The sequence below is a fragment of the Crocodylus siamensis genome, chromosome 5 (genome assembly GCF_052110815.1).
Source record: "Crocodylus siamensis isolate JL-2025a chromosome 5, ASM5211081v1, whole genome shotgun sequence".
Taxonomy (NCBI): domain Eukaryota; kingdom Metazoa; phylum Chordata; order Crocodylia; family Crocodylidae; genus Crocodylus; species Crocodylus siamensis.
The window spans coordinates 80297511-80324801 of record NC_143399.1 but is presented as its reverse complement, the minus strand read 5'-3'; the positions used below and the strand labels follow the sequence as shown (position 1 = coordinate 80324801).

Genomic DNA, 27291 nt, shown 5'->3' with positions numbered 1-27291 from the left:
CCTCATAGGGCCTGCCCTGTTGTCCCCTGATCATACGAGTGGCCCTCCTCTGGACCCTCTCCATGCTGTCGACATCCCTCTTGAAGTACGGCGCCCAGACCTGGAGGCAGTACTCCAACTGCGGCCTGACTGGTGCCGCGTAGAGGGGGAGGATCACCTCTTTGGACCTGCTTGAGATGCATCTGTGGATGCATGCCAAGGTGCGGTTGGCCTTCCTAACTGCCTCCCTACACTGCCGGCCCATGTTCATCTTGGAGTCAATGATGACCCCAAGATCCTTTTTCTGCCTCCGTGCTAACAAGAGGGGAGTTCCCCAACCTGTAGGTATGGTGCCAGTTATTCCTCCCCAGGTGCATCACTTTGCACTTGTCTGTGTTGAAACCCATCCTATTCTCGTCCGCCCACCCTTGTAACCTGTCCAGGTCTGACTGTAGCCTGTTGCACCCTTCCAGTATGTCCACGTCCCCCCACATCTTAGTGTCATCAGCAAATTTGAACAGGGTGCTTTTTACCCCCTCGTCCAAATCACTGATGAAGATGTTGAACAGTGCGGGCCCGAGGACCGAACCCTGCGGGACCCCAGTGCCCACGTCCTTCCAGGTTGAGAAGGACCCATCCGCTAGTACCCTCTGGGTGCAGCCCTCCAGCCAGTTGGTGACCCATTTGACTGTGTGGGTGTCTACACCACAGCCCCCCAGTTTCTTAATGAGAACGGGGTGAGAGACAGTGTCAAAAGCCTTCCGGAAGTCCAGGAAGACTATATCCACTGCTACCCCTGCATCTAATGATCTGGTGATCTGATCGTAAAAGGCCACCAGGTTGGTCTGACAGGACCTGCCACTGATGAACCCATGTTGGTTGCCCCTAAGCATGCAGTCCCCTGCTGGCCCCTCCTGAATGTGTGCCAGCATAGTTTTCTCGAACAGCTTGCCTAGGATCGAGGTAAGACTAACCGCCCTATAGTTTCCTGGGTCCTCCTTCCTACCTTTTTTGAAGATGGGGACCACGTTGGCTGTCCTCCAGTCCTCTGGTACCTCACCAGAGCACCATGAGTGCTCGTAAGGCTGTGCCAGGGGACTTGCAATGACCTCGGCCAGTTCCTTTAGAACTCTAGGGTGGAGATCCGGACCGGCTGACTTGAATACGTCCAACGCCTCCAGAAGCTCCCTAACTAAATCCTCGCTAACCCGTGGCCCAGGTGTGCCTCCCCCGGGGCCCGAGGGGGGCCCAGCAAGGAGGTGGCTGTTCTGGTCCTTACTTAAGAAGACGGAGGCAAAGAAATCGTTAAACATGTTGACTTTGCCATCTGGTGTGACGACCAAGTTTCCCAATGCGTCCTGCGAGGGCCCCACATTACCCGGGACCTTCTTTTTACCCCCTATGTATTTAAAAAAGGACTTCTTATTGTCCTTAATCTGGGAAGCTAGTCCCAGTTCCATCTCTGCCTTGGCCTTCCTAACTACCCCCTACATCCCCGAGCAACTACAGAATAGTCCTCCCTGCTGATGACCCCTTCTTTCCATTGGGTGTAAGCCTCCTTTTTAGCAAGGAGACATTCCCGGATGCTTTTGGTGAGCCACGGAGGCTTGTGTGCTCTCCTGCTCCCTTTGGTCCTCGTTGGGATTACCTTCCTTTGGGTTTGGAGGATCGTCTCCTTAAGGAGTGACCACTCTTCTTGGACACCTGGCTCCCCACCCCTCCAGGACCTCAGTGCTTCTCTAACTATCCTCAGCTCGTTGAAGTTTGCCCTCCTAAAGTCTAGGGCTGCTGCCTTACTGCATGCCTTCGCCACCTTGCGCTGGATGGTGAATTCCGGCAGGTGATGATCGCTGTCGCCCAAGTGGCCGAGCTCCCGCAGCCACCTCACCAGGTCATCACCTGTGGCCAGCACTAGGTCCCACAAGGCGTCTCCCCTGGTAGGGCTGTGCACCTCCTGGGTTAGATGGAGGTCCTGCACTCTGGCCAAGAACCTACATGAGCATTCAGACCTGGCTGACTGTTCTTCCCAGCAGATGTCCGGGAAATTCAGGTCCCCCATGACTCACATCTTTAGCCTTCACCACCTCTGTGAGCTGACCCAAGAATTCCTGGTCAAGATTTTCTCTCTGGCTGGGAGGTCTATAGTAGACCCCCACCGTTAAGTCTCTTTCCCCTCGACTGCCTTGTACTCTAACCCAAAGCACTTCCGAGTGCCCCTCCTCTGACTCCTTGCTAATTGACGAGGATGTGTATTCCTCCTTAATATAGAGTGCCATGCCCCCAACTCTCTTTCCTATCCTGTCCGTCCTGTATAGCCTATAGCCCTTGACATTCACCGCCCAATCAGGCATTGCGTACCACCACGTTTCCGTAATCCCCGCTATGTCTGGGCTGGTGTCAGCCAGAAAGAGGGTGAGTTTCTCCTGCTTGTTACCCATACTACGAGCGTTTGTGTAGAGGTTGTGTAGATAACAAGAGTTGTTTGGATCTTCATCTTGAGTCCACACCTGTGCTTTTAATTGTTTCGTTTCTCCAGTAAAAGGTCTGGATAAAACTATAGCTTGGACTATATTTTTCACAAGAAAGAGCCAAGTATTCTGCTTTATATCACACCCAGATCCAGGATTGTATATTTCACTTACAGTAATTGTTCTTTTGTATGTGGTGGTAATACTTTGTGTTTCATTGGGACTGTCTCTTACTAGACTCTGTTGCTTCTGCTTCCAATCAGTGTCTGATTTTTGCAAGAAGTTATATTTTAAAAGCAAGTCCATACCTCCCTTTCAAAATTCATTGACTTGTTTACTGCGAGACTAAGATCAGCACCTGCTCTTCTAAGGGTATAGACAGGCATAACAGTTAGCCTTAAATCAGTATAATTTCATACAGATGTAACTGTTAGGTCTGCGTGTTCCCGTAGCAACACAAGGCTGGCAAAACCATTGTAACTTTAGCCCTGCATGAAACTTTCAGAGATTTAGCTCACTTCTATGGCTAGAGAAACATGTAGGTGTCTCGGCTGTTATACTGCAACTAACTGTTACATCCTCAGGAGTGGCAACTCCCCCTTTTCTTCCTTAAAGCAGCTAAAAGTTATATGTTACTAATTACTGATATTTTTTTAAATCCAGGGCCAGCCCGTCCTATCTTGTGGAACCTGTGGCTGCAGGGAGCCCCGCAGCCAAGGGGCTCTCTAAACACTTTAAATCAATGCCATAGCAAGGGGGCGGCATGTAGCCACCATTATGCGTTGCCAAGTCACCTTCACACTTGGCCACTTGCCACCCCTCCTTTTACTCCTGTCCCCCCGCCACCAGTTTCTTTGGCCCCCCCACCAGTGCCGCTGCTGGCTTTGGCTGCTCACTACCCCTCTGCCACCACTGCTGGCTTCTTTGCGTCAGGGCCCCTCAAAACTATTATTTTGCGAGGGGCCCCAGAAGAATTGTGGGCCAGCCATGCTTAAGTCTTACACTAGCAGCTGGCAACTTTTATAAACTGCAAGCTGTAACAACCTGGCTCCAGTCGAGTGTGGGCCATGGGGTTTAAGTTGTGCTGTGCCCCTTCTCCCCTAGTCCCCCAACTGTGCCTCCACTGCTGTACTCCTTGCCCTAGCATAAGTACAGGCAAAGCCCAGATCCAGCCAACGTAGGCTATATGTTGCTGCCCCCTATTCTTATGCCATTGACCAGTATCCATTTTAAGAGTTGCACTAAAAAATGGACTTTGTATTTAGGTTGTAACAGATCCACCTATTATGAAGAGAAAATGGCAAGAACGTAAGTGTTCTTATCCTGTATATATATTTTTTTACTATAAATCTCTGTCCTGCAATCCTGATTTGGGTAAAATTTTCGTAGACTCCAAAGGCTGTTTTCTGTCAGTATGTGCTTCAAGTACTGGTCAGTACTTTGTAGTTTTACAAGGTACTATGTAGAAAAACTGATGTATGCAAAACTGAAATAGGATACATTCCAAAAACGTGTGAATTAAAACCAATTAAATTATTTCATTGCAAGTTTATGGGTTGGCCAGAGAACTGTAAGGATAACTGCACAAGAACAGTAACTGAATCTTGAACAACCTTTGTAATATAGTAAGGGGTGAGGAAGTGGAGGATATTCATTGTGGCTGCTTGCAGACATTAAAAAACAAAAACAAACAACCCTCAAAACCATGCTTTACTGGAAGAAGCAGTGCTTGATTTCAACCGTCTCTGCAGCCTCTAACTGAGGGGTGGGTAATTATTTTGGGCGGTTGTTTGCTTACTGTGTTTTGGGGAGCTGTCAAGAGTTGCAAGGGTAGCCCCGCCCCTTGACAGTTGCCCTGCCCCTGGTTGCCATATCGGAACTGGAAGTCCTGCCCCCCCAACCCCTAACCTTTGCCACCAGAAGTCCCTCCCTTTGCCCTGGAAGTACTACTTTTGGGAGGAAGGGTACTGCAATCTTGAAACCGGAAACTGGGGCAGTCTCCTGCAGTTCTTCTCTGCCTACCCCCACCCCCTTACCTGAATTTCCTGCACCGGCACAGGCAGGAACAGCCCCATGGTCCTAGGACAGAAGCCTCTGCTAGGCAGTGGGGCTGGGCCAGCCTTGCTGTTGTAGGAGCCTGCCCTGGCTTCCCTTGGGTCCTACTGCTCCTGGCTCCTGTCATCTTTGACAGACAGGAAGAGGCAGATTAATATTAATTTTCTAAATTTTTTTAGGGACCCTGTGTGCCAGATAGAAAAGCATGGCAGGTTGGATTCAGCCTTCGGGCCATATTTTGCCCACCCCTGCTCTATATAGATTGGGCAATTCAGTGGGGCTTTTTGGTGCTTTTATCTTGTGGCAGGGCACTAGGTGTGCCTGCCAGTTCAAGGCCCTGGAGCTGGCAGCCTCCAGTTGCCTAATGAGGGCAGCCATTTTAGGCTGCCTATATAAACAAGGCAGTTTGGCTGCTGCAGGGTGGGCAACAACTTCCAGGGGGCAAGGGGAGGCATTTCTGGTGGAAAAGGTCAGGGGTCAGGACTTCCAGTCCCAAGATGGGGATCAGAGGGTGTGATACCTGGGTGGGGCTACCCTTGTGGCCCTTGATAGCTTGCCAAAACTTGGGAGGCTGTCCTCTACCCAAAATAATTTCCCACCCCTGCGATAGAAACAGATGTCAGGCAAGCCAGGTCCACCTAAGGCACTGCCTCTTCTGGGCATGCGTGGGGCTTGGTTCAGAAACATGCCAAGTCTAAAGTAAAGCACCTTTTCTTTTTTTTTTTTAACGTCTACAAGCTCCCTGTGATTCTAGACAAGTTTAGTTTAATTTAGCACTCTAAATTAGGGGTTCTTAATTTATCATAATGTGAACTATATTTGACAGAATCTCACTGATTATTTCTGCATTGACATTTATGCAGTAGCTAATGAACTAGGGTTGGGAGTGGAAATCAGTTTTTAAATTCAACTTTTCTCACAGTAGAATTTGGTGAAACTTCAGGATTTTACAATCATCTTCCTTCCCCCTTCATGCTAGGCAGTTTCATGACACTTTTCTTGCTCTGTGAACTTTCAATAACCCAGGGGTGGTGCAGGCAGGGCTGTCCCTAAGGGTGGCGAATTGGGGCAACTGCCTTGGGCCCTGTTCTTTGTGGGGCCCTGCAGAGTTGAGCCACGGCTGCAGTTTAGCCCACCTGCCCACGTGGCAGGTTAGATGGCTCTTTACTTGTTCCAGCCACCACCCATCCTACCGTGTCTGGTGTGCTGAGGCTTTCACTCCCTGGTACAAGTGTGCTGTGGGATGGGGAGGGGGACCCCACACAGGCTACTTTGCCCTGGGACCTGCACCGTTCTGGGATCATCTCTGGGTGCAGGCATTACTTGCATGTATTTATGTTTTCTGCTCACTATTGGGGCATTTTACTCCAGGCATTAGTTAAATTAATTCTTAGTGTTTTATTAGATAGAATGAGAATGAAGCAGTTGATTAAGTAGCATGCATTATTAACTTGTAATACAGGTGTAGTGATAGATGATACTATTAAGAGAGTACTAATCAAGGAAAAAGACTTATTTTCTGAACTTCTACTTTTTTCTAAGTTTCTTTTGTCTGTGAACTTTTGGGTAGTGTTTGAGGGGCACTGATACATCAGTCCATATCGTATCAGCATCAATAAAAGGAAAATTGACGTTATTGGCAATTAGCTTTTTTATGGCTGATATGGCCAATAATGTTGCTGATAAATGCGTGTGCATGCGCAAGTGCAGCCTAAACATGGCCAGCCCAGTAGCTTGGAGAGAGTTGCCGTTACCGTTCCAGGAAAAGCCTGGCACTGCCCCCAGCCTGCAGCAGCAGCTTGCCCTCTGTCCCGCACACAGATCGGGGGCATACACCCCCCCCATGCCTCCCCCAGGGGTGTGCGCAGTGGCAGAAACCACCCCCATCTCTGCTCCCCATGCCCCTGTGCCCCCTGGATGAGCTGCTCTTGACTCCACCCCGCGCCCCACCCTGGCTGGGTAGTGCCTGCCTCTGCCTCAGCCCCACTTCCTCCCTCACTGCAGAGGCCTTGATTATGCCCCTTTCTTCTTGCCACCCTTCTCTGCCCCCTGCCTCTTCTGCCCCAACAGACTTATCAGCCAGATGCTGCTCTCCAAGCTGCATATTGGCAATCTGATCAGTATCAGCCAATATGGCTCGTTAATCAGCCATCAGTATCAGCCCAAACACTTTTTTGGCAGTGCACCCCTAGTTGTTTCAGTAGAATATAAAATCATACCAGCTTAGATTCCAGTCCAAAACTACATCTAGGTTGCATATTACATTTGTAAATGCACACAAAGTCTTTAATACGAATAATTTTTGTTTGGAATTTCCAGAAAATGTGCAGTGTATTCTAGCAAGAATACTTAATAATACCAAACAGTAAAGATAATTCAGTTGCCCAACATAAAAGAATTGAGTGAGCTGATGAACTTTTAAGAATCTAAAACTATGATTTAAAACCAAGGAATTTTGACCTTTTCTTAATAATTAGCAAAATTCTAATTCAGTTGTATTTTAAGCATGTTTTCCTTGCTCACATCATAGATAATCATTCAAAAGCTAAAATTCAGCATGTGGATGTGTCAACTAGCAGTGAAGGAAAGGCAGATGGTAACACTGAAGATAAACAGACAGATTCTACTCAAAGTCTATCTTCTCAAGGTAAAATATATATTCTCAATATAATTATATACTGCTTTGTGAGCCACTCACTATGGGCAAAGACATGGAAATTCCTATTCATTACTTTACTGTTTCTGGAATTTGTAAATACATTCAGAGGGAAGTGGAGGGAGGGGAAGCCCTGCACGATAGAGCTGGCTGCCTTCCCTGCTCCCTACCATGCAGGTCCCAGGACTCCACCAGAAGTGGAGAGGAGCCCTCCCCCTTGCTTCCTGATGGAGTCCTGGGACCTGCATAGCAGGGGGCAGGGAAAGCAGTTGGCTCCATCACACAGGGCTTCCTCCAATGGTGCATGAGTGCTGGGAACTGCATGTTTGCCCCAGGGAGCCCCACGTGATAGAGGCAAACTGGCTGGTTGTGCTCCTTGCTACCACGTGGAGCGTGCAGCTCTGGCCAGTGCTACAAGTGCCCACCATCCCCTTGAGTGAGGGCTCTGCCAGCCCCACTGTCTGCACTCTCACCCTCGTTACTTCCCTACCTGCTACCCAGAGTGAGCGCTGCAGCAGAGAGATGAGGACAAGCTGCTGGACACCAGGGAAGCTGAGCAGGTCCTCCTCACCCAGAAGATGCATGCTGACTGGGTTGGGCCTGTCCGTGCATGAGGGTGGGAGTGAACTGCGTGGGCTGGGCAGTTGTACAATTAGTTGGTGGGTGCCTGAGGCAGCCCGTGGACCTTATTTTGCCTGTCCTGGGTTAAAATGTGTTTGAATCATTCTAAGAGTCTTCTGTCCACACAGCCTAAATGGTCTTTTGGTTTTCAAGGCTGTTCAGGTCTTGGTGAGCATGGCATTGGCTTATGCGGTCCAGCAGTACTGGAAGTATTTTTTTGTGAAAGCTAGAAGGGACTGCTGTTCAGATTTCCATTTCTGTGGTTACCAGGATGGTACTGCTCCTAGACCAGTGGATTTAGACAACCACCTGCTACAGACTAGAGAGTACATCTGTCTTCTGTTCAAATGTGATGGAGAGGTTAAAGCCACACCCCCAGTCATCTATTTCACAAGTGGCAAACCACAATCCCTCTAGCAGACTCACCTTCCTTCCTACCCCCTCCCTGCATACACCACATCCCCCACATCACACCCATTATGTGTGAAAAAACCCAAAAATATACATCAACACATAGGTGTTTAGAATTTATTTTATCATGATGATAAGAGACACTGGTAGGCTTCCACATTGCTTTAAAATTGTAAATATACCAATAAAGCATTGCGCAACTGATTTGCTGTCTCTCTGTTTCTAGATCGATATCTATCTGTCTCTATATCTATATCCCAAATCCATTTTTAAAAATATCCCCAATCCATTTTTTTTTTCAGAATTGTCTTTTATTTTAATTGTGAGAAAATATGGATTTTTGGAGTATTTTTAAAAATGGATTTGGGATGCTGCTGCTGCAGTCCAGCTGGCACAAGGGGTAGTGTCACCAGGAACCAAGTGGCCTCAGAAGCTCTTGAGAGCAAGTAGACCTGACCTGCTTGCCAGGGCAGCTTTTTGTATGGATGGGGCCAGGACAGTGCAGCTTTTTATATTGCTGGGGACAGCACAGGTGCTCCCCTGGCTGCAGATCTGGGAGGAGCCAGGCAGGGTTATTTTTCCCCAGGTGGCACAATTTGCTCCACAACAAGTGCATGTACATTGAAGTGTACAGTGTTAGGTGTCCAGATAGTGCCTCCCCTTCCCTGTGGTCTCCTGCACCTTTTTCTTCCCCCTCCACCACCCAGAATATGTAACTATGCAAAGGATATCGTCACATTTGTAGTTGTTTGCTAGGTGCAAGTGGATGTGCTCTTGGTTTGGATGGGTAAGTGGATAGCAGTTGGTGATTGGAGAAGGTCTTGATCCCAGGAGTGGCTGAGGAAGAAATGGCCTCAATTCTAGTTTTGTGATAGATCACAGAAACATAGGGTAGAAAGGGACCTCAAAGGTCATTTGATCCAAATCCCTGCATGAAGGCAGACTGCAAGATTCGTATTCAGTTTTGGCCTCTTCCTAAATTAGGTACTACTTTGAGTCTCTCTTGGAAGGTGAACTATAATTATTGTAGAAGAACTAGGAGATTTGTATTTCCTATGGTGCTGAACTATTACTGAGGATGACTTTTGCCTTTATCTTTAATATAAATACTTTTTATTCATAACTTGCTTGACACAGTTTGCCTAATCTTGAATCCACATCTAAAGTGTTCAACTACAGTTCAAAAACACTTTCTTGTAAATAGATCACTTGATCTCCATTTACAGTGGAAGAAGGATCATTTGTATCAAGGTGGTTTGCAACTAGCATAATTTGCATCAGATTGCCAAATTACAGATCAGCTGCATCTTTTTCTTTCAGAGAGCTGTGTCTCTGCTCAGTCGAGTACAGCAGCAGTCCCGTGCAGGTAGCTGTTTGCTGCAGCTCTGTGTATTCTTGCTCACTTTGCAGCATGTATTCTTTGTTGGGAATAAGAAACCTAATTTTGAGAAGTATCTGATCCTACTGTATTCTATAAAGACTCTGCATAGACTGCACAAAGTTGCTCTTTTGTTATTCTCTCCCATCCAGTATCCAAATACAAGAAAGTCTTAAAGTTCTATCAATCTGTAGATGCTCCAGAAAGCTCACAGAACTCTTTAATATCAGGCCTTGTTCCTTCAGAACCACAAATGAAAAAGTCCTTAGCTTCATGTGAAGAACTATGTAAAAAACAGCCACATAGTATTCTGTCTAGCTTTTATAAGCTATGCCTGCAAACTTCATCAGATTCTTCCTTGCAGAAAGGGAATTCACTGAAATCATGTTTATAACTAGTATAGTTCTTGTTCAACAAAGTGGCATTGAAAAGAAAATGGACAAAATAAAAAAACTAGCAATGAATGGAGCATTTGCCTAGATGGATTAATTGATGAGGAAAATTTAACTTTTGTATCAACTGAGGGATTAACTAAGGCCAAAGAAAGTTTTATTGTAATTTAAGAATTTAGAATTAAGCAAGTAGATGAAACTGAGGAAAAGAAACAAATTAAATGCCAGGAACTGTTCTGTCGAAGTAGGAGCCTAGTTTGGAGAAGAAACTGGTAGAAATTTCTTCTTGTACCTAGAAACTGGGTACAGACTGTTCAAAAAGGACTTATGTATAAGAGCCATGTAGGAGAGCTAGCTGTACTTTAAAGAAGCCTTGTTTAGAGTACAGGAACAAGCCATCCCAACACACAGGAAAATTAGCAAGTATGTCAGAAAACCAGCTTGGCTTAGCAGGGAACTCTTCAGTAAACTAAATCACAAAAAGGCAGTTTAAAAGAAGTGGCGACTTGAAGAAATAACTAGGGAAGAATATAAGAATATTTGGGCATGCAAGGATGAAATCAGGAAGACCAAAGCGCAATTGGAGTTGCAGCTAAAAAACAATGTGAAGTGTAATAAGAAGAGTTTCTATAAGGATGTTGGTAGCAAGAGGAGGATCAGGGAAAGTGAGAGTCTCTTACTGAATAGGGGAGGCAACCATGTGACAGAAAATGCAGAAGTGCTCAATGCCTTTTTTGCCTCCATCTTCACAGGCGAGGGCAGCTTCCAGACGACTGTACTAGGCAGCACAGTTTGGAGAAGTGAGCAGCCTTCAGTGGTGAAAGAACAGGTTAGGGACCACTTAGAAAACTGGATGTGTACAAGTCCATGGGACTGGATAGGATGCACCCAAGGGTGCTGAGGGAGTTGGCTGATGAGATTGTAGAGCCATTGGCCATCATCTTTGAAAACTCATGACGATCGGGAGAGGTCCCGGATGATTGGAAAAGGAGAACATAGTGCCCATATTTTAAGAAAGGAAAGTAGGAGGATTCAAGGAACTACAGACCAGTTGACCTCACCTCAGTCCCTGGAAAAATCATGGACTGGGTCCTCAATGAATCTATTTTTAAGCACTTGGAGGAGAAAAGGTGATTAGTAACAGTTCAGTTAGCATGGATTCTCAAAGGGCAAGTCATGCCTGACCAATCTGATTGCCTTCTATGATGAGGTGACTAGCTCTGTGAATATGGGGAGACCGGTGGATGTGGTGTACCTTGATTTTTAACAAGGCTTTTGATATGGTCTCCCACAACATTCTCACAGGCAAGCTAAGGAAGTATGGGCTGGATGAATGGATTGTAAGGTGGATAGAAAACTGTCTGGAGCATCAGGCTTGGAGTAGTCATCAATGGCTCGATGTCTAGTTGGCAGCCGGTATCAACTGGAGTGCTCCAGGGGTTGGTGTTGGGGCCAGTTTTGTTCAAAGTCTTCTAGCATAAATGTCTATGAAATCAGTGACCTGGAAGATAACATAGAGTATACCTTCAGTAAGTTTGCAGAAGACACCATGCTGTGGGGAATAGTGGGTACACTGGGGAGTAGGGCTAGGATTCAGAGTGACCTAGACAAATTGGAGGATTGGGCCAAAAGGAATCTCATAAAGTTCAGTGAAGACAAGTGCAGAAATCCAGCACTTAGGATGGAACAATCCCATGAACCAATACAGTCTGGAGACTGACTGGCTGGACAGCAGCTCTGGAGAAAAGGATCTGGGGGTTACAGTGAACAATAAGCTGAATATGATGCAACAGTATGGCTTTATTATCAAGAAGGCTAACAGCATACTGGGCTGCATTGGTAGATGTGTTGCCAGTAGGTCAAGGGAAGTAATTATTCCCCCCTGTTCAGCACTGGTGAAGCCACATCTGTAGTACTGTGTTCAGTTTTGGGTCCCCCACTACAAAAACAAATTGGAGAGAGTTCAGCGGAGAGCAACAAAAATGGTGAGGGGGCTGAGGAATATGACTTGTGAGGAAAGACTGGGGGAACTGGGCTTAGTTACTCCAGAGAAGAGACATGTATTTGAATATCAAACTACTTGGTTTTGGCAGGAAGGAAGTGGGGCAGGACCAAAAATAAATATGAAATAATTAAGGGATGTTTTTATAAATAACCGGTTAGGTTTGAGGAAGGCATATCTAAAATGCATTAGCTATGCTTTTTTCAGTTAAAATCAGGGAAATTTAAATGCTAAGGTTAATGGTGTTGAACTTGAAACAATACCTTCAGGTTTTCTAGACCCTGAAATGCTCATTTCCAACTTTAATGTTTTGTTAATGCTTGTATTTTTTTAATTAAGGAATTTTTAATCGAACGCTATTTAAGAACTTTAAGCCTTTGAAGAAATGTTATTAAATATGTCTCTTTTGTTTTTTTAGGTGGAAAAGATACTCAAGACAAGCTGGAAAAAAGCCAAATAAAAGTATCAAAAGCAGATAAGCTAGAGGCTAAGGAAACTGTTGAGAGCAGAAAAGACGACAACACTGAGGGAAATAGCAAAGACAGCAAGGCAGAGTAAATTTTAAAATTATTAAAAATTTTGGTAGTGTTGAAGTGCTGTTGTAGCCTTGACGGTCTAGGAAATGTGAGAGTTATGGATGATATTTTTTATTGGAACTACTGAAGGATTGAGATTTAGATATGCTTTTGAATGTAGTGCATTCATTTTCAGGTCTGAAGAAGTAACAGGCTTTGCAATGCTTTTCTTGGCAAAGTGAAATGTTCTGAATCTAAATCAGATCTCCCATAGAGCTACCTATGCTGATCATACCTGTAACAGGCAATTGACATACCTTGCTTGTGATTAGTTTAAAATAATTTAATTATTTAGAGTTACTTGTCTCAGCTTAGGCTTTTCATATGTTTCTATCCATGTTCCAGAAGTTTCATACTACTTCCCTGATGACTTAATTTTGGGATATGTTAGCTCTAAGTAAATTGGCTGTTAGAGGTCCACTGATACTTAGGTTCCATATCAGATTGGCACCAATATGAGGAAAATTGAGAGCATCAGCAACCAGCTTTTTTCATCTGATGTGGCCGATAAATGCCTTGTGCATGTGTGGAGCTGGCCAGGAGCGCAGAATGGAAAGGAGCAGGGTCCAGCTGGTAGGTCTGTAGGGGAAGAGGAGAAGGAAGAGGCATGGTGGGCAGGGCAGATCAAGGCCCCCCCATGGTGAAGGTGGGAAGGGGCTGGGGCAGGAACAGGCGCTGCACAGGAGGGGTGGGACACAGGATGGAGCCATGGCTCATCCTGGGGACATGAGGGTGGGGGGCAGTTCCCACTGCTGCATGCACCCTGGGAGGACTGGGGGGACATGTGCCCTCGGATCTGTGTGCAAGACAGGGGGGCTGCTGCTGAGGCTGAGGTGGCACTGGGCTTTTCCTAGAGCGGGGCTGACCCGGACTGTGCTCAAGCTAGCAACGACGGCGCTGGGAGAGGGGGTTGGGGGGGGGCTAGAACCACCCCAAAATTTGCTGTAGCCCTTCCAACCCTCCCTCCCTCCCTCCCAGTGCAACCGCCTGCTTTGAGTGCAGCCCAGCTCAGCCACCCACTCGGAAGAGCTTGGCGCCTCCCCAGACCTAGCCCACAGCAGCAGCCTGCCCTCCCCTGCACATAGATCTGGGGGCATGTGCCCCACATGTCCTCCTGGGGTGTGTGCAGCAGCAGAAGCTACTGCCTCCCTCCCCCCCCCATGTCCCCTGGATTTGCTGTGAGACTGTCCTGTGCTCCATCCTGCTTCAGCTGGGCAGCATCCTGCCCCACCCCCATTCCCTCTCCCTCCCTCACTGTGGGGGCCTTGGAGCCTCTCTTCCCCTCCACCCCACCCCCACAGGCTTCTTGGAGGCTCCATTCCATGCCCTGCCCCACCCCAGCTGGGCAGCCTCTGCCCCAGCACCAGCCCCACTTCCTCCCTCACTGCAGGGGCCTTGATCTGCCCCCGTTACACCTCTTCCCTCCCCCAACAGACTTAACAGCCAGATGCCATGTTTCACACGGCGGGGCTACATATTGAAATTGGATTGGTATCGGCCAGTATGGCACGTTTAAAAAAAACCGGTCATCAGTATTGCCCCAAAAAAATCACCTTCAGTGCACCCCTATCGGCTATATCAGTTCCCTTTTATTGCTTGCTTACCACTAGTGTCACTGTTTAATAATTTTTTTTTTCCTCTCTCAATAATTTTGGCCTGTTAGGTGAGCTAAGTTAAGGCCTGTATTGCTCAGCCTACATTAAGAAGTTTTCAGAAACCTTCCAAACACAAATTCTTATCCAAAGGAGTATCTGAATTCTGTCTGAACTAGATTTCCATGTTTTTAACCTTCTCTTGCAACGCTTACGGTGAAAGCAATTTGCTGGTTTGAATGAGAAGAGAAGTATCTTAGTGAACTTGAATTAGAATGTTTCTTGCATGTCAGACAAGTGGACTGCTGATTGGTATTTCATACTGTGGCAAAGTGGGTGTGCCTAGTTAGCCACAGGGCTAGTTTCCCATGTGCCTCTGGGCACACCACCCACCTGTCTCACCCACCATGCCTTGTTGGTAATTAATTAGGTTGTTAATTAAGGTGGGAAGCTGCCCATTGTACACCCTGATATTGAGGGGGCCTATCTGCGGCCCTGTTCCACTCCTACACTGCGGCCCAAGCCTCGCAGATGGCATCTCAGGCAGCTGGCTCAACCGTCCCCTTCACCCACTAGCTGTGGCCCCCCATCATGGGACCTCCAGCTTCCATAAGCCCTGGCCCCATCTCAGGGCAGTTGGGACCCTGAGCTGCTTTGCTTATCATGGGTGTCCCTCACGGTGGGCCCCTGGCCCTTTTTACCCTTCTGGTCTTGGCCCCAGCATTGACCAGTCAAGTGCCTTGGGGTGGGTTTTTGCCTCCTGCCTACACTTAAGGATTGGGGTCCCCCATTCCCGGCTCAGGCGCTCCTGGAAGTGTGCCCAGCCCTGCGGGGTCACTCCCCCAGCAGGCTCAGGTGCCTCCAGAAGCTTACTTGGCCTACCCTGCTCTGATGTAATAAATGACCCACAGGAAGGTGAGGGCTGGGGTTAAGGCACCCCTACTCGCCTTTCAACAGGGTGATCACTGGCCTGGCATTTCCTGGGGGCTCCTGCGCCACTGGGAGCCCCACCAGGCTACGCACTCCTGGCAGGGTGCAGTTTTAGGTCATGCCTAGGATCAGGAGCCTCCAGACCTTCCCCTACAGCTCCTGCTCTTACCTCCAGGATGTTCTAAGCAGCCTTGCAGCCAGGCAGTGTTACTGCCTGGCCTGCCAGCAGCAAACTGCCCTATTTATATAGGCAGTCATGGATCTAAAATGGCTGCCACAATTAAGTACCTGCTGGCTGCCTGGCTCGGCCCTTTAAAGTGGCAGGCACCAACAGTGCCCTGCCACACATACCAAGCCTGTCTGAAAATCTTTATTGTTGTTCTTGCCTATCCTGGGAAAATTTCATTGGAAGTGATCTCAGTTCACCAACTGTGTAAATAGATCCAGGTCAGCTATGAGCAGCTGGATATCCAAATGCCAGAGCACTAAAACTATTAGTGGTATAGTTCATTTTCTGAGACTTGAATTCAGTTTATGTATTTAATCCTATTAATTTAAAACTGGAGTAAAATCAGCTCATTTGGGGAAGGCATTAAAGATTCCATGTCTACCTGGGGATTTCTACCTCTTGCTAATCTTATAACTACAATTTTGTTTATTTATCCTCATTTGAAACGTTCTTAGCAAAGTCATACTGCATTGCAGCTTATGCCCTATAACTCATCTTGTGATAGCAAGTTGGTGACCTCTCTCTCATTGCATTCTAGCAACATAATGCATAATTATGAACTTTGGCCAAAAGTCTTAAATAGTTGTAAAACAGTGAGAGGATGATGGGCTTCTGGTTCCTATAAAACCAGGGTTGATTATAGGTAATATCTTAGAAAGGTGAAGTTCTCACTACATCTAATGATTCTAAATCATATCTCTTTCCTCACCTAGGAACATGTTGGGTTAGATTCTTCAGTATTTGTTTTAAATTAAGTTATACGTTAAAAAATGAGAACAGGTCCTAATCCTGTAGTGTTAGAAAAGGGTAAAGGAGAAATAAGTCACAAATTCAATTTTGAATTTTCATAGAATCATACAGTTAGAAGAGCCTCAAGAGCTATGTAGTCCAGTCCCCTGCACAATGTTCTTTGTTTTCTCCATTTGAGTCGTGGTGGCGGCACATTTGATGTACAAGAAAAAAGGATTAAGAAAATCCCTGCCCAGTTTCAAAGAAGCCAACATGCCTTGAGATATGTACAGGAGGAAATAGATTCACCAGAGTTTAGGGCTGGAAGGGACCTCATGAGATCACTGGGTCCAGCCCCCCTGCTCTGGGCAGGAAAGACTCTTGGGGTCAAATAATCCCAGCAAGGTGTGAGTCCTTTTGAAGATCTCCAGGGTAGGTGTCTGTACCACCCCCACTGGGAGTCTATTCCAGAGTCTTGTTACATGAACCATGAAGTTTTTCCTTTGGTGTTTTTAATTTATTATGAATATAAGCTATAATATTCTTTGTATGTTGGTCAAAATATTGAATTAGAAGCAGACTATTTTATTCACATTGTTAGCAATCATTGTATGGACTGACAACACTTTTCTATTAATTGATTGGTAATCACTGTGTGTGTGTATGTGTGTGTGTGTATATATATATATATTCTTTTACTACTTTTTTTAAGGTGTGATGACAGCAGACAATCAAGAGGTGAAAATCAGGATGTTGAGGTAAATAGCTGAATCAAAAGATTTGTTTCTTAAAGGGTTTGTTTTTAAATCCTTTCTTTATGTTGGATAAGAATGTTTCAAACCTACAGTCTTGCATATACAATATTAGAAAGCTATACTAAGTAAATCTCTCTTGTAAAAAAAAAAAATGTTCCATGTTTGGGGGGTTGCACAGTTTCCATTAGAACATTTTATATGTAGTATTTATGAACCCCTATATAGGTAAAAAGTAAGTGTGTACTGTACAAGTAAAGCTATGTAACACAATTGTTTTATTGTAATTACATGATAATAGAAATAAGAGATTCAGAGTCTTTTTAAATCTGTTTTATAGGATAAACAGCAAGAGGCTAATGATGTAAATTCTGAAGGGTTCACTAGCCAGGATGAACTACTAGAATTTTTGGTAGGTGTTACTATGTTGTGAGTTGAGATTTCTAGAAAACTTTATTTTGCAAATCTAATATTTAAGACTAAAATTTTAAAACAAAACTAGGTAATTCATTTGTAAAACACTGGCAATTTGAGATGAGCTAAAAAAAACCTTTGGGTATGTTGGTTCCATCTTCAGCAAAACACTGCTTTGTGACTAAGAAAAAACAAAATGGGTCTTCATCTGAACAAATACCCAATACTTCTCCACAAAAAAGATTTAAAAAAATGCACTTCTGTGGGAATGATTTTTTCCTCCTGGCTCTCCCTGATGTCCACTAACGAAAAATACGTTAACCCTCATCTGTTCTCATTAAACCATAACTGTTGTTGTTCTTATGGGGTAACTTGTTGCCCCTCAATTTGACATTGTTGGTCTCATGGGGTAACTTGTTACCCCTCCCACATGAACAAAATGGAACAAGTGACAACAGTATAAATGTACCAGAAACCATTTATTAAACATACAGATTGTTTGAAAGAGTATTTATGATTATTTCAATCCAAAATATTATTTAACTAGAACTATGAACAAAACTTAAACTTTTTTTTTTAGAGTTTCAAAATGTGAATGAACAGTTTGGTAAGTCCGCAGTTCACACTGTTTTCAAACTGACAATAACTTCCACAAACATTTCCTAACTGTTTTACCTAAATATTGCATTCCTGACAAAGCAGCAGTGATGTACTGTGGTACACACAAGCAGATCGCTTACAATCTTTACATTGTTTCCATGTCATCTGTCCTTGGATAAAAAGCACAACATCCACTCGTACTTGCAGAAGGTTCTACTGGGGTGCATTGTGGGAATTTGTAATTTAGGGCAGTCATTCCAGACTTGACGGACTTAGATTACAAGTATCCATCATTCTTCGTTTTATTTGTCCATTGATCAACTGTTCTGCAAGCTCCTGCAAAAAAAAAAAAGAGAAGTGTTGTCTTCTTAAATGTGATCTTTGCTTCCAGTTTGCATTGTGGCCTGGCCAAATGAGGACGCTGGCAATGGCAGCCATATCCAGCATATTGAAAAATAGTGTCGTTGGCCACCTGTTGATTTTTCTGTCTTCAGGTGGTCATACGGATTAAGTGGTCAAGGTTATTATGCACCCCACCCTTATTTTTATTGTAGTCATTGATGTCCAGCTTTCTTTACTCTCTACCCACTGACTGGTCTTGGTGCATGCTTGACAGCAACAGCACAACTTTGGACTTCTTTGGAACAAGGGCAAGTTCCCCATCAAAAGCAAAAATGGATGAAAAAGTTTCCCTTGTTCAATTTGCTTGCATTTTGTTTGGGAATATCAGCTTTGTTTTTCTGAGTCGTACCCACATAAGTCAGTCAAGTCCTGCTGTACCAGTCTTTCTGAAGAAATTGTCACCCACAGTATTCCTTCCTGTTTTGTACCAGGGATGAACCAATTTATCAATGACTTGGGTACCAAGATTACCTTGGCGTGGAGCTTCTGGTTGCTTGCCTCAGTAGATGTCTCCAAACAAGGGGAATGATGTTGCTGCATCACAGCACTACCAAATTTTCAAGCCATATTTGGCAGGCTTGCTGGGCATACACTGTCTGAAGGGACAGCGACCCCTGAACACAATGAGCTACTCATCGACCATCAGGTATATTCCTGGAATATGCCACTTCCTGAGCTGCTCCACAAATTGTGTCCAAATATCTCTGAAGGCAGCAAGCTTGTCCACAGCTCTCCTTTCCTCACATGTCAGTTTGTTGTCAGATCTCAGGTAGCTGGTGATTTGATGGAAACATTTAAACTCATGGTGGCACAGAAGTAAGGATGCCCGGTGTGTTGCTCCCACAACTCCTCCAATGCCTCATGGCCACCATGGTATAGACTACTCAGCAGTAGAAGGCCAGTGTAGATTTTCAGTTCTGTTTCATCCAGCTTTTTCCACTCCTTTCTATTTTCAGGATGGCTGTCATTCCACTCCCTGAATCTTCTTTCTGCCTCTCTGTTTGTTTGTTTCTCTTATGATAACACTCAGGATATCTTGTAAGAGAAACAGGTGGAACGTTTCCACCACTGTGTCTTTATTACTTTCTCTTGTTGGCCCAGCACTTTCATGGACTATGTCCTTGGCTGTTCTCTGATGTATTAGCTGTGAACTTTTTTCCCCACACTCCTTCCTCTAAAAGTGTCACCATCTGCAGTGTTTTCTGGGGGTGGTGGCAGTGGTTCTGCTTCACGTCCTGCTGTAGTTCACCTTGGCCTTCCACAGCAAGCCTGGGCTGGTCCTCTTCTGTTTCCCACCGTAAGTGTTGGCATCGCATCTGCTTCTGGTGTCAAATCCTCCTCACCTGAGCTGGATGAAGCTTCCACAGGCACATGGTTTTCTTGCTCTGAACAGTCTCCCATGTCTGGAACAAAGTCAGCATCCTCACTGCCTTGGGATAGCATTTCATCAGTGGATAGGTCTCTTTCTTCCCCAGTTACCTGTGCAAAGCAGGCTTCAGCTCTGAATATGTACTGCCTTCTCATCCTGGACTGCAGAAAAAAAGAAAATTAATTACTGCTAAATGCATATAAATAACAATCTAAGACAAGCCTGTCCACCTATGCTATCACAGAAGCAATTCCACCGTGCCCTATGGCAGCACCCTCCTCCTGGGCACAGGAGCCAGAGACTAGCATCCACCCTTTGCAAGAAAGCCAAATGTGGGTGGATACTGTCTGGAAACCACACATGCAGGAGCTTATTGAGAGCAGGTGAAAGGGGCATGGGGGGGGGGGTGTCAAGCCCTAACCATTGAAGAGCACTCTATAGTGTATGCTGTATTGCAGTGTGAAGTTGTTCTATTTCTTCTCTGCTGTCCCTTTGCTCCTTGTCATCACTTACAGCAAAGGCAGGGCAAACTACTTCTGTGTTATGAAAGGGGCAGGTGAGGCAGAGTTTTGCCATGAGAAAAGAGAGCAGAGGTGAATTTGGGCATGACAACGGGTTGGGGGATTGGAGGGGTTGTATTTTGTGTTGTTTTTGGCAAAGGGCAGGGTGTTTTGGTGACCTTGCTGCCTGCAAACAAAGTGGTTAGCAAAAGGGATTACTGCATCTTCTGCAAAAGCAGAGTGGAGGATGGCCATCCATTAGTTACCATGGATACCTGAAGTGGACATGAATGAGGTGTGAATGAATGCTGACCTTTCAGATGCATCCACCCAGGGTGGCCTGACAGGTGTAGGCCTGTCATTTATACAGAAATTGCACTGGGGTAATGCATTAATGTGGACTTGGGGTATGTTGTTACCCAATATGGAAAAACACATTTATGCCTGGGATAACATTACCTTAGGCAGTTTTTTCATCCACAGAGAGCAAGCCATTCATGTAAGCTGGCTGTTCTTTGGGGATATTGTGCGATGCCAGTGACAATGTCCTAAAAAGAAGAATTTTTAGAATTAATTAAGATACGGCACAAAATATGCATCTGGAGTAGAAAATTACCGCATGGGAATGTATGAAAGTTAAATACATAGGTGATAACTATTTAATAATAGTGGCCTTATGATCTGGAGTTTGCCTCCTACAAAAGATTTTTATGTTGAAGAATGTTTCAGTGAGAGTGCATAAGAGAACAGACTGTTTATGGATGTGTTAATCTCAGTTGCTCATCTTACTCAATAGAATGGGACAGACTTCAAGAATGAAACAAATGGTGGGCATGGAGTGGGACACCTGACAATCTGAACACCAAGAAAGGAAGAGAATTTAAGATTTATATTTGTGTTAGGTGAAACCAATACAATAAGAGCTTACATGCAGGCACAGAACAATGTGATCATATTTTGCAGGGGGGTTTGTTGTTGTTTCTTTTTGAGATGAAGATTTAGTTAATCCAGGGGTGAGCAACCTTTTACAAAGGTTGAGTTGAAGTAAAGTGACTTGGCTCTAAGGTGGGCCCTTCTTGTGACCCAGCTGCTTTCCTTGCCATCCCCCTGCTGCTGCATGCCACCAAATGTTGCCTTGAGCCAGTGTTTCCCAACCTGGTAGTCACTCTTGCACCACTCTATTGCAGCTGCCACTGCTGCTTGCCCCCATCGTAGTGTCATGGCTGGTAGCAATGGACAACAGTGGATTCAGTGGTAAGAAAAGCCAGGGATGCAGTAGAGTGGTGCAGACGCCCTACAGGAGCATCAGTTTTTGGCCGTATCCCACCAGTGTGCTTCCAGTATTCCCTCACTTCTTCAGTGAATGTTTTCATGGGCTAGAACTGGTCCATGAGCTATAGGTTGCCAGCCTGTAAGTTAGGTGATATACTTAAATGGAAAGAAAGAAAAGTGAAGGGAATAAAATAGCAAAGCAGGGAGAATGAGTGTGGTGGGCAGGTTAGAGCAGAATAGGTGGAGAGAATAAAGACGAGGTAATGAGAGCAAAATGGTTAATCAGCCCAAATTAGAACTAGCCCTTTCAAAACAGTAGAGAATTCTTTGTGCTCTTTTGTTTCCTATGCTTTATCATTATCTCTATCTGTTCCTTCTGGCTTGGGTCTGACTGACTTTTCCTTGTAGTTCTTCCCCAAGGAAACATGGAAGGAGAGGGAAAAGAAATGCCCCAGTTTCTGGTATACTGCAATAAAGCTGACCTAATTTTCAAATATCAAAGGTACTGAAGCTCCTAAATATGTTGCTTGATCCCCTGCTTTCCCAAAGGATAATGATGACTCAAAAACACCGTGAGGATTGCTTGTGGATTTCATTAGGATGTTAAATATTTATTTAAAATTAATACAGGTGCAGTCTCGCTAGCCATGTCCTATAAACAGTTGCATTTTATCCTTTTCCTCATTTTATATCTGTATGTTCAATGTCTTATACATATCATCGCTTAGTAACCAGTTCAATTAGTAGGTCCAGTAATAAAAAAGGAGCCCCCTATGTCTGCTTTATCTTGTACCAGACAAGTTTGCTGAAAAGAAAGGCTCATGTAATAGGTACCCATGGGCCAGCCATAATCTTTAATTAGTGTCATAGATCTGATTTGCTGTATGTTGTCAGAACTCAGATTTTATTTTTATTTTGATACAATTGCAATGAGTACATTTATTCTTAGTCAAGATGTATCAAATCATGCTATCCCTGTCTACAGAAACCACATATAGAGGATTTCAGAAAAAGTCTGATACAAGGCCCATGGGTTGTCACCATTTCAGGCCAAAAAGAAGTTTGATATTCTGTCTGACAAACTGCTAGAGTGAGGTTGTTCCATAAAATTTAGTTAAGAAACCCTGTCATTAGGGTAGACAACGTCTGTCTTGTTAACAAGCACTTCCCAAGCAGTTTTAGCTGTATTGACAGTATAGATAGTTTAAGATTACCAGGCCCAAGATCATTCCGATTTTAAAAAAAAAAAAGTTATCACCAAACCCTTGAAATTGCATTAGATGGTGAGGTAAAAAAATGTAATGTCTTATTTGTAAGCCAAGGCAGACCGTCTTAAGTGGAGGTAACACAGGTATTCTGGTTCTGCTGGTGTTTTAACATTTGTATTTGTAAGCCTGGGGACATCTGAAGTTGAGAAGGACCTAGGCATTTTATTTGATTGCAAAATAACTATAAGCTGCAATGCAAGAGCAACTTGTATCATTTATTGCTGATAAGCAGCTCCAGGGGTCCAACCTGGTCACCACTCCTCTTACTACTCCTGCGCCAGCAGCTGGGGTCTCCTGGCTCTCCTTCTCTCCTCTGTCTTTTGTTTCCTACTCTCACTTCTGGGGGTGGGGCAGTGCATACTGTGTAGCAAGTGTGGGGGCAGGAAGTCCCAGCTATCTGAACTACCTGCATGATGGGTAGAGGGCAGTTGGTCTGCCTGGGCAGAGCAAGGATGCAGCTGGTTGCCCTATTTAGAATACTTAGTGTTCTGAAAATACCTGCATTTTCAGGTTTTATTTTCAAAAAAAAAATTGGGAATTTTTCAGGGTTTATCTTCCAAACATAAAAACCAGATTGAAATTGGGATAAAAAGAAGAAAAGGAAAAAAAAATGGTTTAAATCAGGGGAAAAATAAAGTCCAACAATATTTTTCATAAGTTTTTTGTGTAAAAACTCAGGTTTTCATAAACTGATTTTGAATTATTAGAAAAAACAAAGAACGGTAATGTTAGGCTAAACTTTTTATATACAAACATAATTTTTGTGTCCCATCAAAACTAATAATTTTTCCAGAAATCCTAGTTTGCATAGGCTTGTATGGCTTTCTGAAGTGTACCCACAAAACAATGCAGGTTTTTAGCTTTGAAATTAAAAAAACAAAAGGCCAAGAATCAGGTAGTCCAGTGCATCAAGGGATTCGTCAAAAATCAAACTAGACACCACATTTCTATTAATTCTTTCAATCGCTCTAGATACTAGAACTTTGTCATTTTCTTTTGGGTACTTATGAGCAAGGTTTTCTGCATTAGAAAGAGTTTTTGCTGCTGGACTGTATTGTCGCACAAAGTCACCGATCAGTCCCTCTGCAGGAAACGGTGGTTACCTAGCAAAACAAACAGCAACCAAATTCATTAACACAGTCCTGTTGGGTTATCTCTTTCATTAATGCCCTGCTAAAGGCTCCAGATATGGCCTGTTTATCCCTAATCTCACATTCCTCTTTAATTTTAATGTGATGTTTGCTTTCTACATGTTCTTTTATCCTGCAGGCACGAGAACTGACTCCAATGCCACAGTACTTGCAGCGCAATGCATCCTTTTCACCTTGCTGTTTACTGTTTTTGAAAACTTCTTAACACCTGATTTTCACAGATATATTCACACAGAGATTTGCTTTTTCTACCCATCTTATACTTTTTTTCTGGTGTGTGTTTTTATTTAGCCCCACATTAAATGGAAACACTAAGTGCCTATTTATGCCAGGTGAGCCGATCATGGCATGATATTAACATAGTGACTGGCTCCATTGTGTGTCTGGAGTGAGTTTTGCATTTAAGAATTGCTTCAGCTTCAGTGCTGTAATACAAAAATGTCTATCAGGACGGCACTTCATAAAAATTAATACCTGGTAAAATGTTACTGAGTGCACTGAAAAACAGGTGTAAATCAGTAAAAACCAAGTAACTTCAATAAAAAAAAAAAATCAGGTAATTTATGAGTTAAATTTGGTAAAAACCGAAAATGCACAACACTAAGAACACAGCATCATCTTCAAAAAAAAGTAACTAGAATTAGTTCAAAGAAGATCCCCTGAGATGCTAAAGGGAATGGATACTCTTTCTTGTGAAGGGAGATTAAAGGAGCCTAACTTGTTCAATGTAGCAAAATGGAAACTGAGGGGGCATATAATCACTGATTTGTGGGGTGAATATTAGGGAAGGGGAAGACTCTCTTTTAGGCCAAAAACCAGCACCAGCATAAGATCAAATGACTATGAACAGGCTATAAATAGATTTAGATTAAAAAAATTAGAAGATTTGTAACTGTAAGAGGAGTGAAGTTTTGGAATGATTTTTTTAGGCAGAATGGTGGGGATAAGGAACCCGAGTTGCTTTAAGACTGAACTGGGTAAGTTTATGGAAGTGATTTTATTGCAGGACAGGGAGTTCTGTCTTAACAAGCAGTGGGTTTGATGTGGAATCATTGTGTTTGTGGTCTCCCAGTTAGGAACTAGAAGTACCTCTTGTGTAGAAGGCAGCTGCTAATTCAGTGCCTCGGGTTGTAGATAAGAGTAAATTCACCAAAGACAAGTGAAAGGTCCTACATAGGAAAGACAAATCATGTGTACAAATACAGAAGGTGGTTTGGCTAGGTAGTAGTATTACTGAGAAGGATCTCAGTTTTGTTGGTTCACAGAGCCTGTATGAGTCCACAGTGTGGTGCAGTCATTAGAAAAGTAGATACAGTTTGGGGTAGTATTAATAGATGTATAATATGCGGGCTAAGATCAAATATGGGAACAGGAGGGGATAATAGTTCCACAGTACTGATCAGGCCTCGTTTAGAGCAGTTGAGGCCAACCTTTTTGTCAGGTGTGCCAAAAATCAACCCCTTGCCCAATCTGCTCCTCTGCTTTCTGTTCCCTAACTGTGTCTGAAACTCTGCTGCCTGCCCCCCCCTGATTTGTGTGCCGCTTGTGACGCATGGAAGTTGGCCACCCCTGATTTGGAGTATTGTGCAGCCCAGAATTGTAGACAACTAAAGAAGAATGTGGAGAAACTGGAAACGATCCAGCAGCCAGTGATAAATATGATAAAGGGCTTGGAATGCAAGCTGCATGAGGAAAGGTTGAGAGAATAGGTGTGTTTTTAATGTGTTGAAAAGGAGATAAAGAAGATATATAATAGTAGCTTTCAAATATTTGAAAGGCTTCCATAAAGAAGAGAAGAGAACTGTTCTCTCTTTCTGGAGAGGGCAGGACTCAAGGCAGTGAATTTAAGTTGACGACTTAAATTTAATCTGAGAAAAACAATTCATAGGAAGTGGAACTTCAGGGATATTTGTACCATTTCCTTCATCAGAGATTTTAAAGAAGGGGCTCAGTAAGTGTGTGTGTGGGATGATTTGGGCACTGTGTATCCTGCATTTATGTGGGGGGTTGTACTAGGTGACCCTTGAGGTACCTTCCAATACTATATTGTATGAACTTTGAATAGTTATGTGAAAAGATGAAAATAAAAATCATGTGCATTGCTAACACTCCAGGAAAGCAATGATGGGAGGGAAACGACACAATGAAAAACAGATTCTTAATAAATGTTAAAACATGAAAAAGTCTGGTTTGTGCTTAAATTGAAGATTATTAGAGTATTGTAGAGGGAACAAAGATTATTTTGTATAACTTTTCTAAGAATAGCTTTTAAGATGGTTGAAAAGGTAGTCGTGTTTGCTAAAAATGTGAACTTTTGTCTTCAGTTAAATTTTCTAGATGAAGAATTTGGCAAAAATGTTTTGTTTAGGTTGGAAAAAATAATATGCCTCCCACTATTAACTTTTTTCTCAATTTTTTAGCCTGGAAACCCAAGTAAAAAAAAAAAAAGACTGCTTTCATTCAGTAAAGCATTTCCATTTAAGAGTGAGACTGCTATACTAAAATCATAGAAAATCAGGGTTGGAAGGGACTTCAGGAGGATGTCTAATCCAACCCTCTGCTCAAAGCAGAACCATCCCCAACTATATCATGCCAGCCAGTTCAGCATTCCTTCTTTCTCCCCCACCCACTTGTCTCTCACCTATTGTCTCCCATTCCCTCGGATGCTCACTGCTATGCATTTACAGTTTCACATACCTGTATTTTACACATTGACTTCCATTCTACCCAGGAGAGCACAGAAACACCAGCAAACTCTCCCTATTGCCTGAAGAAGGGTGTTTGTGCCTGAAAGCTTGCAAAGAACAATTTTTCCAACTATTTAGTTGGTCTAATAAAAGATGTCACATCTACCCAAAGAACCATGTCTGCTCATGCCAGCCAAAGCTTTGTGTACCTGGGTCTTAAAGCCTCCAAGGAAAGAGATTCCACAACCTGTCTGGGAAGCCTGTTCCAGTACTTTATTGCCCTCCTAGTGAGAGAGAGAGCTTTTCCTGACATGTAATCTAAACTTCCCTTGATGCAACTTGTAACCATTGCTTCTGTTATCTGCCGCCACTGAAAATAGTCTAGCTATTCCTCCATCCTCTTTATAACCACCCTTCAGGTAACTGAAGACTGCAATTAAATCCTCCCTCAGTCTTCTGTTCTCCAGACTAAATGAGCCCAGTTCCCTCGGCCTCTCCTCAGAAGTCATGTGTCCCAGCCCTCTAACCATTTTTGTTGCCCTCTGCTGGATTCTCCAACTTGTCTGCATCTTTTCTGTAGTGGGAAGTGGAAAACTGGACACACTACTCTAGATGTGGTCTCACTGGTGCAGAATGGAGGGAAAGAATCACTTCCCTCAATCTGCTGGTAGTGTTCCTACTAATGCAGCCCTCTATACTGTTAGCAACAAGGGCACGCTGTTGGATCATATTCAGCGTCTTTTCCACTGTCACCCCCAGGTCCTTTTCTGTAGAGCTAGTGCTTAGCCAATTAGTCCCCAGGCTGTACCAGTGAATGGGATTGTTCCCTCCTAAGTACAGGACTTTACACTTGTCCTTC

The 27291-nt window shown here is 44.1% G+C and overlaps 1 protein-coding gene across 4 annotated transcripts in view; it reads left to right on the top strand.

Annotated features, from left to right (window-relative positions):
* LOC149864339 (uncharacterized) overlaps positions 1–27291 on the top strand; it is a 53262-nt gene that overhangs the window by 19992 nt on the left and 5979 nt on the right. For all 4 annotated transcript variants that reach the window (XM_090049462.1, XM_090049461.1, XM_090049463.1 and 1 more), the window contains 5 exons: positions 3713–3755; positions 7033–7149; positions 12381–12516; positions 16730–16775; positions 17110–17181. In XM_090049462.1, the coding sequence (XP_089905588.1) occupies positions 3713–3755; positions 7033–7149; positions 12381–12516; positions 16730–16775; positions 17110–17181 (414 nt within the window). The remainder of the gene's footprint in view (positions 1–3712; positions 3756–7032; positions 7150–12380; positions 12517–16729; positions 16776–17109; positions 17182–27291) is intronic.